General features: G+C 37.2%; 1 protein-coding gene across 8 annotated transcripts in view; it reads right to left on the reverse strand.

The window, feature by feature from the left end:
* DMD (dystrophin) overlaps positions 1-16,684 on the reverse strand; it is a 1,840,970-nt gene that overhangs the window by 464,761 nt on the left and 1,359,525 nt on the right. For 6 of the 8 annotated variants that reach the window (XM_045507265.2, XM_045507267.2, XM_045507235.2 and 3 more), the window contains one exon: positions 14,680-14,834. In XM_045507265.2, the coding sequence (XP_045363221.2) occupies positions 14,680-14,834 (155 nt within the window). The remainder of the gene's footprint in view (positions 1-14,679; positions 14,835-16,684) is intronic. The other 2 variants (XM_045507243.2, XM_045507258.2) reach the window with 1 other exon arrangement.

Consider the following 16,684-nt stretch of genomic DNA (forward strand, 5'->3'; position numbering starts at 1 on the left):
TGTAAGTTATAAAATATTTTGATATTGAAATTGGCAACACAGATTCGGTTAACTCAGACATGTAAAATGTAACATTCATTTGGAATGTGGGCTAGCAAATTGTAAAGATGTCTGTCTACTTGCTTGTTATTTGACAAGAGACAGTGGAGCTCAGCCTGAGCAAGGCACCATGCCCTTTAATTAAGAGCATGCAGTCAAGAAGGAGTCCCAAGCCTAGGCCTGCCAGGGAATCTGCAAAATCCTGCTAGAACTTCGCTTCAGCTCAGGTTCTCCAGGTACTTTACTGAACAGCCCTGGCTTCTCAGAGTAGCCTGGGTCTATCCAACAGGAATGGTTGCCAAGTGAGATGGATTGGCCAATTAGCCATGCTGCATGAGCATTATATGGAGGGCTGATTCATACACTAAGTGCTTGGCTGGGCTTCCAGAAGTGTCTGTCTGCCAGGATAAATTTTTCTGTCACCAGCAGCAACCTAACAATTAAGCTAAATGTAATCATTAGCAGGTTGTGGATTATATGTTTTGTGTGTGGGGAAAAAAACTATGAGTTATTCCCACATTATTAAAATGTTGATGCAGATAGAGTATCAAGGAGGGTTAATGGAGATTGTTTCAGGAAAAAAGGATATTAGCAGATCTCAGTAATATTAATAGATTCTATTGTTTATTGCCATCTGCTAAAATAGAGACTTTTTTTTTTTTACTAAAGGGATCCAAGATTACTTCTGTGACTTCTAAATGATTTACCCTCCATTCTCATCATGGAAAGTCTCAGGAAAACAAAGACTCAGTATGAGTTAAATATGCTGTGTCAGAGAGTCTATCTCTCTCTTTTCTGATGTCATTGTCATTGTAGTTGTCTTTCTCTTCTCTCTCAGATCGCTCTCCCTCGTCAGTCTGTCTGTCTGTCTACCTATATCAACCTATCCATCCATCCATCCATGAATATGTCCCTAAATTTCTAAAAGAACATGAGAATAGTAGTCCCAAGGGAATAATAGAAAACACATCTGAGTAGAGTCAAGGGTAGAATAACGTAACTTCCCTTGATTAGTACACAGATTTATATGTTTATGCCCAATGAAGAGTTGAGCTAATGGCACTTGAGAATACTGTTTAGGTAACACCTAGTGAAATGATCTCCATGCAGTAGCCTGGGCTAGATGCAATGCTATGTATCTTACAAATGCTTACTGAGTACTCAATATTGAACCAGTTACTATAGTGTCCTGTAAGATTCTCCTAGAGAAATCAGTTCCACGGTCAAAGTTATTGAACGTATGCATACTAAGTAGACTAGCCTTTCCACACACATTCCCAAACACACGTACTTTGTCTATTCACAATGCACACACTGTAATAAAAAGACTGATTGATTCTACAGAAATCTGACTTAACTTGATATTGCCTAAACTATTTTTGACCATAGAACCTTTCTTCAGTTAACACTTATTAAAATACAATGGAACTAGTTCAGACAGAACCCCATTTGGGGAAAAAAAAATGGAAGAAAAGTATAGGAGAGAGATCAGGGTGCTAAAATCATGTGTCCACCTGATGCTTGAAATTATTACCCCAATGCATTACCCAACCTGTTCTTAAATATGTCTACAGGCTTAAAGTCAGCCTGTTCCACTTTTGGACAACTTGATCACAAAATCCCTCTCTCTGATAAGCTGAAATATAAGTTCTCAGGACTAGATCACATGCTTGAATTTACCCAGCCTAATATCCCCTTAGCTTTCCTCTTCCATTGCTCTATTGCACTGAGAGTGGGGGGCTGCAGGAGGAGAGAGATTATTGTTACTAAACCCCCTTTGTTATCTCCCCATTCTGAATGTTTTTGGTTGGTGCAATGCAGCAGTTCTCAAACTTTAATATGCACAGAAGTGACCTGGAGACTAGAAAACTTGTTAAAAGTTTTCTGGGTCACATCCCCAGAGATTTTGATTCAGTAGGTTGGGGTAGGACCCACGCATTTGCCACTTCGGATGACACTGAGATGGTGTACACACCGATGCTCCGCCAAGACCCCAAGCCCTAGCTGGCGGGGAATATTGGCTGCGAACAGCTCACAGCTGCCTCGCTCACTGGAAATTTCCCTCAGCTGTAGGTAACTGTTTTATTCAAGGTTGCCCTCTCCCAAAGGATGACTGAGAACTAGTAACTGGCTGATACTGGAGTACAAAGTCCCAGCCCTCTTGCCTCAGTTCTGGATGTCTATGAAGGGGCCTACTAATTCCGGACCTCCCCTTTGAATCTGCTCAGGCCTCAGGTTCACTGCCTTCTCCCTCCACCCAGTCCTACCTCTCTCACACCCTTACACGTACATCCCATGGCAACACTCGCCGACAAACGTCCTGCGCACGACTCCTCATCTCAGGGAGTCTTCTCCCTCTTCCCTGACATCCCAGTCTAAGTCAGTTGGGTTTTGGTTTTTTATATTTTACTTTTCTTTTGAACCAAGCGTAGTGCCTTATACTTCTGTTTCACCTTTCAGTATTCAGCCTACCACCCCAATTTGTTGAAATCTTTTTGGCTCCCGATACTCTTGTTTACTGTCTTTGCTATTTCTCTCTGCTTTGTGTCACTGGCAAATTTGATAAGAGTGCTATCTACGCCTTCATCCAAGTCACTGATGAAAATATTGAAGAGGACAGAGCTGAGATTAGATTACTGCGAAAAGCTGCCAAAACCCCCTTCCAAGCTGATATGTATCCATTAAAAAGCAATGAAGAAAGCACAGGCCTCAGAGATACAGATTTTAGTTTGGAACACCAGCTCTGTCTACGTAGAGGTCAATAGCTAAAAGGAACAAAGCCATTTTAGCATGTCTATGCTAATAGGCCACTCAGGTACAACTTACATATTAAGATTAATAAATCATATCTCACTATCAAAAACCCCACAAAAATCATAAACAATCATGAATTCACGATTATTATTCATTCAACTTGTCTCAGGATGAAATTTGTGTTTGGTCATTTTTATGGAGGGTTTGTTTCATTTAAATATTTTTAAAAAGAGGTTGTGATAAAGTTTGATGGTTTAAATAGCTAACTCAATTTCACTAGGTAGATTTAAAATACTTGCAATATAAAAGAAAAACACAACTTCTCAGGAATTGTATGAGGAGCCATAAATCTCTGAAATGTAGGTTAAAATCTCCAAAGGTACAAAGGGCCTTGGATTGGGGCTGTTAGACACTGACTGGACACAAAGCGGTGTGATGAGTACCATATTAGGGATTTGATGAAGCTAACTACAAAGCTTAATATTAGAAAATATTTAAAACACACAACTACTGATTTGAATGGGGAACTTATTTCTCAGCTAATGTGAATAGTTTTCATCTCTTTCAATGAAAACTGATGCTAGGCAGAATGGCCACAGCATAAAACATTGGCTGGAGGCATGAGGATATTGCATTTGTTTCTGGCATTTTAATATCACCATGTACCTCAAGGAAGTCTCCTCCACCCCCATTTTTTCTCTTCAAAAGATAATACCTGTGCATTACCTTCCTAATAAAAATGTAGTAAGGATTTTTAAAATTAAAAAAAAAATCTGGAAATGGGTTTGACTTTCAATAAATTGGGAGTAAGTTAAACAAACAGGCAAAATGTATCTTAAAATATGAAAAGGAATGTTACAAATGTTAAGGCTGATTATTTTTAAATTAAAAAAACATTTCTGCAGTAAGTAAATAGCACTTTACAACTGGGGAAAACTGTTGCAAAATATAGAAGAAATGCCCAAACACAGAACAATGGTAGGTAAAATATAAAAACACAAAGCCAAAAAGGTACAATGTGGGCTCAGAAACAAGACAAACAGCTCTGTGGGTCAGAAACGGCACAGAAACACAAGCAGTATGCAGGGTGGAAGGCACGAAGCTGTTGGGCTCTGGGAAGCGGGCAGTGGCTGCCAGGAGTTCAGAATTTGCTAGGCTCAAGAATCTGAAAGTGCTCCACGCGAGACAAAGAACCTGAGCCAGGCTCTTTGCCTCAATTAGCCAGGGATGCTATCGTGCTTCCCAACTGGTGAAAGGGGCTATGAAAAGATGTGCTGTTGATCACCAGCTAGAACTGCTTCAACAAACCCCCTTTGGAGGAGGAAATTGAAAAGATTAAATTCTACAAAACTTATTAATATCTATATGTTCTGCATTTAAAAAGAAATCAGAAAAGCATTTGAATGGTTTATAGAAAGAAAATAAACCCCTCTTATACATTCAATAAAGCCAAAACAGCCCCCAACTAGATGACTATTAGAATTGGAGAGAGAAAATTTTAAATCAAATGATGATTATATCCATCTGTCAAAATAACTCAACTTTTTCCAAATAAACTCCAGCTAATTTATATATTCTATTGACTATTTTAAAGACTTTTTTTTTTGAGAACGATAGTGATGCAAAGACAATGAAAAAAAACACGAATATAACTGAAAAGTAAGAGAATGGATGCCGTTGCTAACATTAATAGTTCCATTACACAAAGCAAGGGAATCTTTCTCTCATTTGTTTTAATCTTAGACACCACAATATTAAATTGATGAATGAAGAAAAAGAAAGATATGTTGGTGTACTATAACTTCATTAGGAAAGAATTGTAAGTTTTTTTTTTAAATTTTAGTCTTCTCATGGGTAAATTGTATTATAGGTATTTTTAAGCATATATTTTGGTGTGTTGGTGGGGGCCTGGTTTAGGACTATAGGATTGGGTTAAAATGAAAATGGATACTTGGCTACACCACCAGATAATTTTCCACACCAGTAAATCACCAGTGATACGATTCCAAATGTCTCCCTTTGCATGAAATCCCTGCAAGCTAGAAGCATTCTACTTGCTTTAAAGGAGATGACATAAAATGAAGCAGGCAGTTGCCGCCTAAATCTTTTAGATCCGAATGGATCACCACACTCCCAGGCCCAGAGCCCCAAGGTTTTGCATTACAGATGTTATATTATCCTGTTGTCAGATGGCGAGAATTCTTATGCTTCATAATCAGTTGGGAAGACTGGGTCTCAGCAGTATACAAACAGGAGTGCCTTATAACTATATATACAAATCTGTTTTGAAGAACCTAGAGAAACTTCTTCATAACTGCCAAAAGAAGTGTACCTAAAACAGTTGCTAATTGATTGAATTTTTCAATGTACCAAATTCCCTTTAGTCCATAAGATGGACTAGAATGTATATTTTGCATGAGAGGGATTTAAAAAAGCCTACTTTAAGTTGACAGTTGTGAGCTGGTGACTATAGGGTCATTTGTAGCTTTAATATTTATGACTATAACATGCTACAAATATATCCTAAGCAGCCTCCAACTTAAGAGGTTGTAATTTAAACAAACGTTCTGTTAGCATCATATCACATTCTTTACATAGCTTCAAGGGCAGCAGCAAATCTTCATCTTTTAAGTTTCTGGAAATAATCCAAAGCCATTTAGTGCCCAACATCTGATTAACTGCTTCATTCAATTCACAGACAAATATTGAGTGCAATTATTCAGCAAACACAAGGTGTAGCTCTACAATAATATGACAATCTTCTGAAGATCATATGACAGTCCCAGGTGGTTTCAGAAAAGGAATTCCAAAAGTATTTTGAGAAAGGACAGCATTTGTGGACAGAGCATGACACCCTTTCATAAAGGTCACATACCTATCCCTGCTAAATAAACAAAATGACAAACAAGCAAATATTGTGTTATTATGTGCTTTTCTTCCCTGAAAATAAATCAAGTTTATTTATTTGTTTTTGTCAGAAAAACTGGGGTATGCTTTCGGGACCATATCACCCATGTACATACCATCCATCAGGTCTTAAGAGGAAAAAAAAAAGAGTTCTGAGAGCAAAGGGAAAAAAAATGATTTTAAGGAAAGTAACTCTGAGGCCAGTGCCAACACCAAGCAAGTGCAGAGACTCAATGGGTGGGAGCCCAGCAAAAAGGCGGTCACAATCTACCAGACACAATACGGAGAGGCTTTAGGATGAGGTGACACCTGAGATGAAAAAAACTATTCTAGAGCAGTTTTTGAACTAGAATTCACAGAATTTAGAAGCCAATTTAATACAGGTATTAGTAGAGAAGAGGGAGGTAGGGAAAGGTAGAAGGTTAATTCTTAGGTTTCCAGTTTTAGAGACAATTAAGTTAAGCAATTAAACTACACTGAAAACACAGAAAATCTATCATTGTTTTAGGGGTACAGAATGCTTTCTATTTCAGGCATTTTGGAGCCCATAGAATGTGCAGATGGAGATGTGTGGTAGGCGGCTGTGAACACAGTTCTGGAGATTAGGAGAAAGACATGAGATGGAAACAAAAACCGAGGAGTCTTAATGGTAGCTGACGTCAACAGACAAAGGTACTTGAAATGTGTCTAGAGAAAGAAGAGAGAATTAAGAATGGAACACAAGATTTAAAGGTTGCATACAGAAAAGAGAGCCTATACTGATGATTGTTACAACTCCCAAATTTGTATCTTGAGTCACTACCATTGCCAGAACTTAAGATTTTATAGCCAGCTATCTACTCCACATCTCCACCTGGATGCATGATAGACATTTCAAACGGAACACGTCCACACACTACTATATATAACATAATCAAAAAGGACCTACTGTAGAGCACAGGGAGCTATATGTGATATCTTCTAATAACCTGTAATGGAAAAGAATCTGAAAAGGAATAGATAAATACATATAAATGTATCACTTTGCTGTATACCTGAAGCACTGTAAATCAACTATAATTCAATAAAAAAAATTTTTTAAAAGTAACATGTCCACGTCTTCTTCCTAAAACATGTTACTTTTAGAGCCTTCCCTATCTCAGTAAATGGATACCCCATCTTCCAGTTTCTCAGGCTAAAAACTCTGTAGTCTTCTTTGATGCCTCTCTCCCATACTTAAATCTAATCCATTATAGTATCTTTTGGGCTCTGTCCTCAAACTATAGTAGAAGTCAATCATTTCTTACTACATTCACCTTTCCTGTTCTGGTCCACATCACAGATCACTTGGCTGAGTTATGACAACAGTTTCCTAATGGTTTCACTGCTTCCCTCTATTCTATAACAGAGAGTCCAGATAAGCCAAAAGATGCCATTCCTCTGCTCAAAACCATCCAATGACTTCCATCACATTCAGAGTAAAAGCACAAGTCCTCAGAGAGGCCCCTAAGGCCCAATGTAATCAGATTCCTCTTATGTCTCTGAATTCCTTGTCTACTACACTCCTGCTTGTTTGACCCCTTCCTGTCACACTGGTCTCCTTTGGGTTCCTCCAACATGCAAGCATAATGCTGCCTCAGGGCATTTCCACTTATTAGAACCCTCTTGGACTGTTTTTCTTCCAATTATCCACATAGCTCACATCCTCAGGTCTTTTAGATTTTGCTTGAACATCACCCTTTCCCTGAGACCTTTCTTAACCACCATATTTATATTTGGGGGGGGGGAATTAGGTTTGTTTGTTTAATTAATTAATTAATTAATTAAATGAAGGTACTAGGGATCAAACCCAGGACATTGTGTATGCTAAGCACGCACTCTACCACTGAGCTATGCCTTGCCCGCCAATCACTATATTTAAATAGTAGCATTTCTATCACACACTCACTCTTACCCACATACATCCTCAATTGCTTTCCCTCTTTATGTTTCCACGTTGTACTTATCAGGACCTTATACACCATATATTTCACTATTTTATTTGTTAAAGTCTGTTTCCCACCCCTCCTTCCCAGAATGTAAGTAAGCTCCATGAGGGTAGAGATTTTCTCTGCTGTATACCTAGGACCAAGAACTGCGCCTACCTAGCACATACCTAGCACCAAATCATTCAGTGCGTGAGTGAATGAATTTTTGTAATGTTTATGACAGATGACATGTACTGAGCTCTTACTATGTGCCAGGCATTGTGCCAAGCACTTCACACTTATTATACTGCTAGAGAAGTAGGAGAATTGTAAAGTAATATTGTTTTGGAAATCAAGTAAGGGAAAGTTTCAACTAGCAGAGTTGATCAACAGGACCAAGTTTAAAATGAAGTGAAGTAGATGGATAAATAAAGATAAGGTGATTAGCAATTATAAAAATTATTGACACTCTTAATGAGTACTTGTTTTCAGGAAAAGTGGTGGTGCCGGGGAAGCCAGATTGGAGTGGGTCAACGCACAACCAGGAGGTGAGAAATAGAAAACAGTAACATCAATTACTGTTTAAAAAATTTGACGGCAAGGGGAAACAAGCATAGTTGGATAGAAAAGATGGTATCCTAAAAATGTTCTTTTAAGGTGAAGAAAACTTGACCATGATGGTTGGCTGAAGGGCAGGAACAAGAAGGAAGGAGAAATTAAAGATCCCAGAGAAAGAAAGCAGAAAGGTTACTAAAAAAATACGTCTGTTAGATAATGTGAAAGAGATTCAGTGTTCAGCTAGAGTAGCTCTTTGCTGCACACATTACAGGGCTCAATAGTTTTCCCTTCTTTTCTTCTTTCTTTAAAGTGAAAAAAGAAAAAGGACCTAGAAATAGAGAAGCCAGGAATGGCTTACAAGGGCTTCATGGTTGACAAAGATGGAGAACACAGGTGATAATCGTTCAGTTTATCAACTATCAATTGTAATGACTAAAATTAGAAACATCATTAGAGAAAGCAGGGGAATACTGAGATATTAAGGATGGTATATCTGCATGTATGTCCATACATATGCACAGACACATATGCACATGCACACACATACATGCTAAATCTTTCTAAGACCCTGGAGAGATTTTGCAGGCTTCTAGGAGCTTTTGCAAGAAACTTCCATCCATGTTGAATCCTCTTATACTAGAACCAACCCCTCTGCTTGATGAGTTTGCTCCTTGCTGATTGGTGGTTGTAGAAGCCCTCATATAGCTACAGACAGACAATTCAGAGTTAATGCTCATTTCTTGTTTAAAGAGTGATCCTGGAATAGAAATAAGGAAATGAAATCTCATGACAGTGTCATCATAAAGTCATCAGCCAGATGGCAGTCCTTGAAATCTAATCCTTAGAGGCTTCTCACAATAATATGTAATATCACATCTAATATTATCTTATTCACCAATTCATATCTATTCACAGAGATTGAAGGGAAAGAAATGAAGTTGCAGAGGCCCCTATTTCTGGCTTTATATGTTAACGTGGACTCTATACAACATATGATCAAGAAAACAAAATATTCCACTACATGGGTCACAATGATGATCTATGTTCTGATATGAATTGTTAAACTACAGAATTTAGTTGAAAAGCAGCCTTTTCTTTTACCCCTGAATGGTAGATTAATTCCTTTTAGGCGCACATGGCTTAGATTTATCTATATAAAATGGTAATTAAAGGTCCTATAAAAACAGTATAGAATTTGAAGATTCTTCTGACCAATTAATAAACTTAAACTGAACACTAAAATATGAAACAAAATTAGTTTACTTTTGTTTTTGATTATGTCTTGAAACTACATCCTGTCAGTGTACGACAGCAAAGTAAATTTCTTCCAAGTTGTATTTTTATATCTTATTTAATTTTCAACAATTTAAAACTGAAGTAAGGATTTTATTGCTTGAAATAGGTTTCCAAATGCACAAAATTTTTGCATATATTTATCTATACGATTGAAACTTTCAGTGCAGGCAATACATTTGTGTTCAGCGGTAAAACCTGAGCTGTGAGAAATGATGTAACAGAATGCTTTCAACAGTCTCTCCTATATAAAAAAGGCTTGGTTATAGATATTTTTCAAAGATATGAGATACTTTTTTCTCAAAACCTAAATATCAATAATCTCTCCTATAAAATTACGCTTATAGAATTAACAATAAAAGTGAAAGTATTTATATTCTGTGATAGCTGTAGGTTTTGAGACTTTAAACAACATCTGTAGAACATGGATAAATAGAAGAAATAAGGTAGAAATAAGGAAATAGAATAATGTTAACAACTTTGTAAAGGAAATACTTTCTATTTATAAAATTTGGCAAAAACTCTTTTTGAATACAGTATGTAATTGTTATAAATGTATGTTAAATGCCTCAGGGGAACATAAACAAAGATGATCTAGAGCAGGATGACCAATAAAATTCTCTGTGACGATGGAAATGTGCTATTTTGCACCATCCAATAGGAAAACCACCAGCTACATATGCCTTGAGCACCTGAAAGGTAGCTGATGAGCCGGAGGAAACAAATTTTAAATGTTATTTAATTGTAATAATTTAAATTTAAATAGCCACTTATGGCTCGTGGCTACTCTATTGAACAGCACAAATCTAGAGGAGGAGGAGGATGCTACTTCACTTCTGGGTTTAACTGGGGAAGACATTGGATAAAAAGTCAAAATGCAAAATATCCCATAGTCTTCTTGTTCTTTATTTATCTAGCATAAGAACTATAAAAATATAAGAGAAGATGTAATCAAGTAAAATATGGTTTTATCTGGCCAGGTGACACTCATTACATACACAGAATGTGAACTTCTCTTGTAAACGTATCATTAGCTAACAGAGAATCGGGCTCCCTTCACACCTTCTCACACTGACCAGAACCACCATCAAGCCCAAATGGCCCACGGTTATTACTATCCTATGTGAGTGCCCTGTACACGAATCCAAGAGCTACATGCCTGTACTCTATTTATTCACAGGAGTGACTGCCTATCTCTCCAAGGGACTTCATGCTGTCCAGCTACAGCATGCCAGCTTATCAATTTCTTCTTTCTATACCCTTTGTGTCAGACATTCTCTGTTGGTTGTCTCAATCCCAATTCCTAGATACTAGAGGTGATTCTGTCACATAGTTCTGGCCCTAAAGTTCCTGGGAAAGCCACGCTCTCCTGACACCAGCACTGCCCCTCGGGCTGCTGCTTCTTCCTGCTGGGATGCACGTGTACTGAGGGAAGTGCCAAGAAGAACAAGGAGACGTCAGGGCTGAAACTGCTGAGCCGTTGAGCCAGTGTCTGCACCTGCCCACCTGTGAACTTCTCATTCAGTGAGACAAGGAGATCTCCATTAGGCCAGCTACTGAACTTGGCTTTTCTGATACTTGAAAAAGAAAGCAATCCTAACAGATACATTTTTTCCTCTCTGTTGAGTTACTGGCATACCAGGACACTTGTAGTTAGTTATTTCTTTGTTTGTTCATTTATCTTTTAATCAGAAATGTTTTGGAGACAGTTACTATGGGCCAAGCTAAGGTAATAGGCAATATGGTGGACAAGTAGCCTATGTGTATACCCTGGAAGAACACACTAGAGACAAAGACCAGCCAACACTTATATACAGTGTAGTAAGATAAACACTATACCAGGGGGCCAAAAGAGTGTGGGCTTTGGGGCCGGTAGTTAGAGAAGGGTTCCTGGAAGAAGCATTTATACCGAGACCTGGATAATAAATAGAACTTAACCAGGCAAAATGGAAGGAATGACACATATATCATGTTGGCAGTTAATAGAGAAGACACAACATAGCTATGAGGAAATGAAAATAGCTCAGTGTTTCTTAACTGTAGGTAGGGAGGGGAGATAGAGGGAGAGCAGAAACTTAGGCTGGAGTTTTCAGGAAAGGCCATACCACGCACGAACTTGAAGTCATTTAAAGGAGTGTGGACTGTCTTCAAATAATGGATAAGCCACTAAGGCTTTTAAAACTGGGAGGAGGGTGAGCTACAAGAATGTACTGTGTTTACAAAGATTATCCTGTGTCGTTCTATGCATAGAATGGGTAGGAAGTAGGGAGACTAGAAGGGTGGAAACCAGTTCGGTGAATGATGTAGTCATTCAAGCAAGACACGAGAGTTGAGGAGTACGGAGGAAGAGAAGTAACTGGCTTTGAAAGCCATTTAGGAAGTAAATAGCTCTGTGATAGCTTGGCTATTGGGATTGTAGAAGGAAGAGTCAAGCATGAGTTTCCGATTTGGACAACTGAATGGGCTGTGGTAATGTTCACTGGAGAGGGGTCATAGGAAGAGAAGTAGATTGCATTTGGAAAAAGAGGTTGTCAGAGGGCAAAGATGAGCTCAGCTTTGGGCCTACTCAGTTTGAAGTTCCTGGAGGATGTTAAAACGAAATCAGTAAGATATGCAGGTCTGAAAAGCAAAGACCATTCTCAGCTGCAAATGGTATAAATGGGTAGTCATTAGCAGACTGAAACTACACAAGTGGATACATTTCTGTAGAGTATATGTGTGAAAGAAACAGAGAACTTTAGAGGCATGAGTCAAAATTAGCTTGGCAAATTGCAGATTCTATACTGGCTAGTGAAAAATGTAATTTGGTTTTTAACATTCTATTTTACTGTACCCATTAGAGAAATATCTATGTACCTTCCTTAAGTGGTAGCTTTTTAGGGACCAAGTCAAAAAATGTAAACTGGAAGCCTTTCCTCTGAAGACTCCAAAGACCTTAAGAAAGTTATCAAAAGAACTGAGAAAGCTGTTTAGAGATTCAAGAAGCATGAAAATGTGGAGAGGGGATTACCAGAAAAAGGGGCATAGATGGGGTAGAGCTCTCCTGAAGCCCTAGTTTGGCCTCTTCTTGGCTTACATTCCCTAAACTCACCAAATTAATTTCTGATCTTAATTTGTTTTCCCATAGAGGTCTCTCTTTGAGAAGCAAGTATTTCCCACTGAGATTTTCACTATCAACCCTCTGATACCAATCAGTTGCATATGAATGTCTTCCTGAGTCTAATCGGCCTTTGTTTAACTGAACAAACAGATATCAGATTTATCAGATTTGTATTTGGAGTAGAAAGTTCAAACCTTGCCACTAAGAGGAGGCAGTCATTTTGAGAATTTTTTTTTTCCCAGCGATCCGTTCACTATTCAAGCTTATCCTCTCTCCACCAGGGTCCTGTTGCTAGGGCTCTAAATATAACTCCCCAACTTCAGGCTGACTCTTTGTTTTCCATGGCCATCTAAACACCCACTGTCTTGAATTCAGAGCTAGAGTTGCTGTCTTCCCCCAGGATGATCAGCTGAAATCCAGTTTCATAGGAGTTTTTAATCTTGAATTTTTAACTCAATTTCAGGATTAACTTGGTATCTCAATTACCATATATTAATATTTCATTATTCCTAAGAGTTTTTGCTTAGTTCAAATTTGTTTTTGTTTTGTTTGCTCTTGGTGGTGGCCTTTTCTTCTTAATAAAGGCCACCTACCTGACTTCTTCAGTAATTCATATCATCTTCTGGAACTCATTTACTTTTCACTGTGGTCGTCCTTATTGTACAGGTACTATTTTTGCCCATGTTTTCTGATAGAACTAAAAATGAGTGCTCAATAATCCCTGATTTACCATAGCATGAACAAGGTAACTCTATGTTATGCAAAGAGAATCATCATTCAACAAATATTTACCATGCAGCATTATTTACGATAGCCAAGATATGGAAACAACGTAAGTGTCCATTGCTAGATGAATGGATAAAGAAGATGTGATGGAATATTACTTAGCTATAAAAAATGGGAATTTTGCCATTTGTGAAAACATGGATGGATCTAGAGGGTATTATGCTAAGTGAAATAAGTCAGACAGAGAAAAACAAAACTGTATGATCTCACTTTTATGTGGAATTTAAAGAACAAAATAAAACAAAACAAAAACAGACTCATAGAGAACAAACAGGTGGCTAGCAGAGGGGAGGGAGGGTGAAAGGGTGAAACAGGTGAAGGGAATTAAGAGGTACAAACTTCCATTATAAAATAAATAAGCAATGGGAATGTAATATACAGCATAAGGAATATAGTCAATAATACTGTAATAACTTTGTATGGGGACAAATGATTATTAGACTTACTGTGGTGATCATTTCATAATATATGTAAATGTCAATTACTGTGTAGTATTCTTGCAACTAACATAATATTGTACGTCAGCTATATTTCAATTAAAAAAAATATTAACCAGCTCCCTACTATATCACCTGGTTCAGGATCTCAGGTTGTGTCAAATAAGAAAGATAGTCTCTGTCCTCAGGGAGTTTAGACAAATGTGAAGGACAAACATCAAACAATCTGTTACATAATTCATGTTTTTGTTTATACTTAGGATAAATGCTAGTGAAAGAAAAGCACAAGGGGTGGAGAGAGTGGATATTAAGGAGACGGAACTTAGTTTGAGGAGATGGTGTCTCCAAGAGTTGTTGATTTCCATAGCTACATAATGGGAAATGAAGTTATGAGTCTTGTTACGCTACATGAATCTTCCCACTGGGTGGGTAGAGTGAGATACAATGACGTACCATGGACAGCTATAATTCCATCATGAAGTCCAAAGTGACTTCTTTGTCAGATTAAGGATGGGACAGTATGTGCCACGATGGAATAGAACAATATATCTTTGGATAGAGTTCTCAAAACAGCCTGATAAATGGCTCTTCTAGCTACAAATCAGTCTTCTGTTTTTGTCTAATCACTTAGTTATGTCACTACCTTTCTGACTGTGGGCAAATCACTTAATTTCACCAGTCTTCAGGCTCCTCATCTATAAAATAAAAGGCCTTAAGCGAGCCTGTGAGTTTAGTTGGCATTTGTCATCTTGGATCCCTGGTTTAGCAGGATTAGGAGAACAAATCTGCATTGTCCACCCAGTGTCACTGCCCCATCATTAAGAGTCAATAACCGCTGTAGAAATAACGGAGTTCATACCTTTTATGAATGCTTGCCCAAGAGGCATTGATGTTCTCTGTTATCATGTGTACTTTTCTGGTATCATCTGCAGAGTAATCCCGGAGAAGTTTCAGTGCCAAGTCATTTGCCACATCTACATTTATCTGCCACTGGCGGAGGTCTTTGGCCAACTGCTAAGATGCACATGGGAAAGAGAATGAATGTCAGTTTTCTCTGAAATCTCTAGGTGGACTTTCTTAAAAGGCTTCACAAATAGCTTCTGACTCCGCAGGTCAGAACATATCTACATGATTACTTTTAACCTACTGTGTGATTGAGTCAATCATGACAATATAAGCTAACCCACTTTTCATGACAAAACTTTTCGAATGTAGCATCTTGAGCAATAATCAGTAACAGGTGTTTCAATTCAGTAGCAGTTAATTGGAAATAAATGGGGTTTAATTGTTTTTATCATGGGAGAGAGAACAAACTATAAAAATAAGCTCCCCGGTAACTGTTGAGTATGTGACATATACCAAAATTTGAACAGAAATAAAAAAAATCCCATGTATTTCTTTCCCTCTTTATTAACTTGTTGAATTGTTTATGTAATTAGTGCCATCTACTGGCATTCACTAAAGCTGCATACAGAAAATACTGAACATCAGACAGTGCTGTTATAGTTATGAACTTCTTTGAAGGATCAGTTTATTCACAATACTTAAAAACATCCTACTTTAAAATCAGAGTAAGATGTTAAATATAAGAATCTTGCTAAATGAAATGACCTATATTTTCTTCTTTGTTTATCTTTAGGAATTGAGTATTATCAAACCATGTATTTCATCACTTGAAATACGTATCAAATAAAAAATAAACCTAGGATAGGTTTATCTGGAAGCATATTAACCCCAAGTTTCTACTAAACATTTCTTCAAGTACATGGAGGAGGCTTCTAAGCATTATGATCATACTAAATTACTAAGACAGTTATATCAAATCCAACATGGTGGATTAAGTCATTGATAAATGGACAAAGGAATAGTGACAGGCAATTCAAACAAGAAAAATAATAAAGTTTTCATAGAAAAAGAAACAAATCAACTTTCAAACACTGAAAAAATATAGTATTACAATTTGACACCAATTAAGTTAATAAAAAATAAAATCCAAAGCTGAGAAGACTGGCAAAACTAGCAGTCATGTCCTACTGCTGGGAACATATCTATTAGGACAATTTGGCAATAGATATCGAGCAACATATAAATGCTTATTCCCACTGACCCAGAAACCTCACTTTTAGCATTTTGTCCTAATAAAACATTTAAAAGAAAAGAAATACATTATGGGAATAAAGATCTTCATTAACGAGGATAGTAAAAAATGAGAAACAATTTCAATGTTTAATGAGAGGACATTAAAATAATGTAATCCATCAACCCAACAGCCTAATATGCAGTAAATGTGCACAGAAATCCTTAGTAGAAAAACAGAACACAATTTCTATCTACACTGTATTTCCTAAATCTATAATATATTGCCATGAACTGGAAGAGGAGCAGAAAACATGGAAAATAACTGATGTTTCTGAAAATAGTAATCATTTTTGTTTTAATATTTGTTTTAATATACTGAGACCAATAACTTGATTGCCTTTTCCCAAGATAATTTCTTTTTAAGAAAAATGCCATTGCTAAAGAAATACTCATTATGAGCCAACATCAGAGCATATATGTATAGATTTTACAATATAAAATATAAATTAAAATTTTAATAAATATAAGTAAAATCATTTATTTTATCTAAGAAAGACAAATAATCTTGGAAGCCACCCCTCACTCATGGGTTACTATTTGAAAAGTCTAGATATAAGAGGATACACTCTTTCGTTCTAATCTATAGATCATTAAAAAAAAACCCTAAAAGTAGAAGTTGAAAACTATGTTAGAATTTCCCCAAATCCTGAAGGACACAGCAGGCTAAAGTTAAATTAGACACTTCATAGTAAAACAGTAGTAAAAGGGTGAGGCCTGATATCAAA

Source organism: Camelus bactrianus, chromosome X, assembly GCF_048773025.1.
Source record: "Camelus bactrianus isolate YW-2024 breed Bactrian camel chromosome X, ASM4877302v1, whole genome shotgun sequence".
Classification (NCBI taxonomy): domain Eukaryota; kingdom Metazoa; phylum Chordata; class Mammalia; order Artiodactyla; family Camelidae; genus Camelus; species Camelus bactrianus.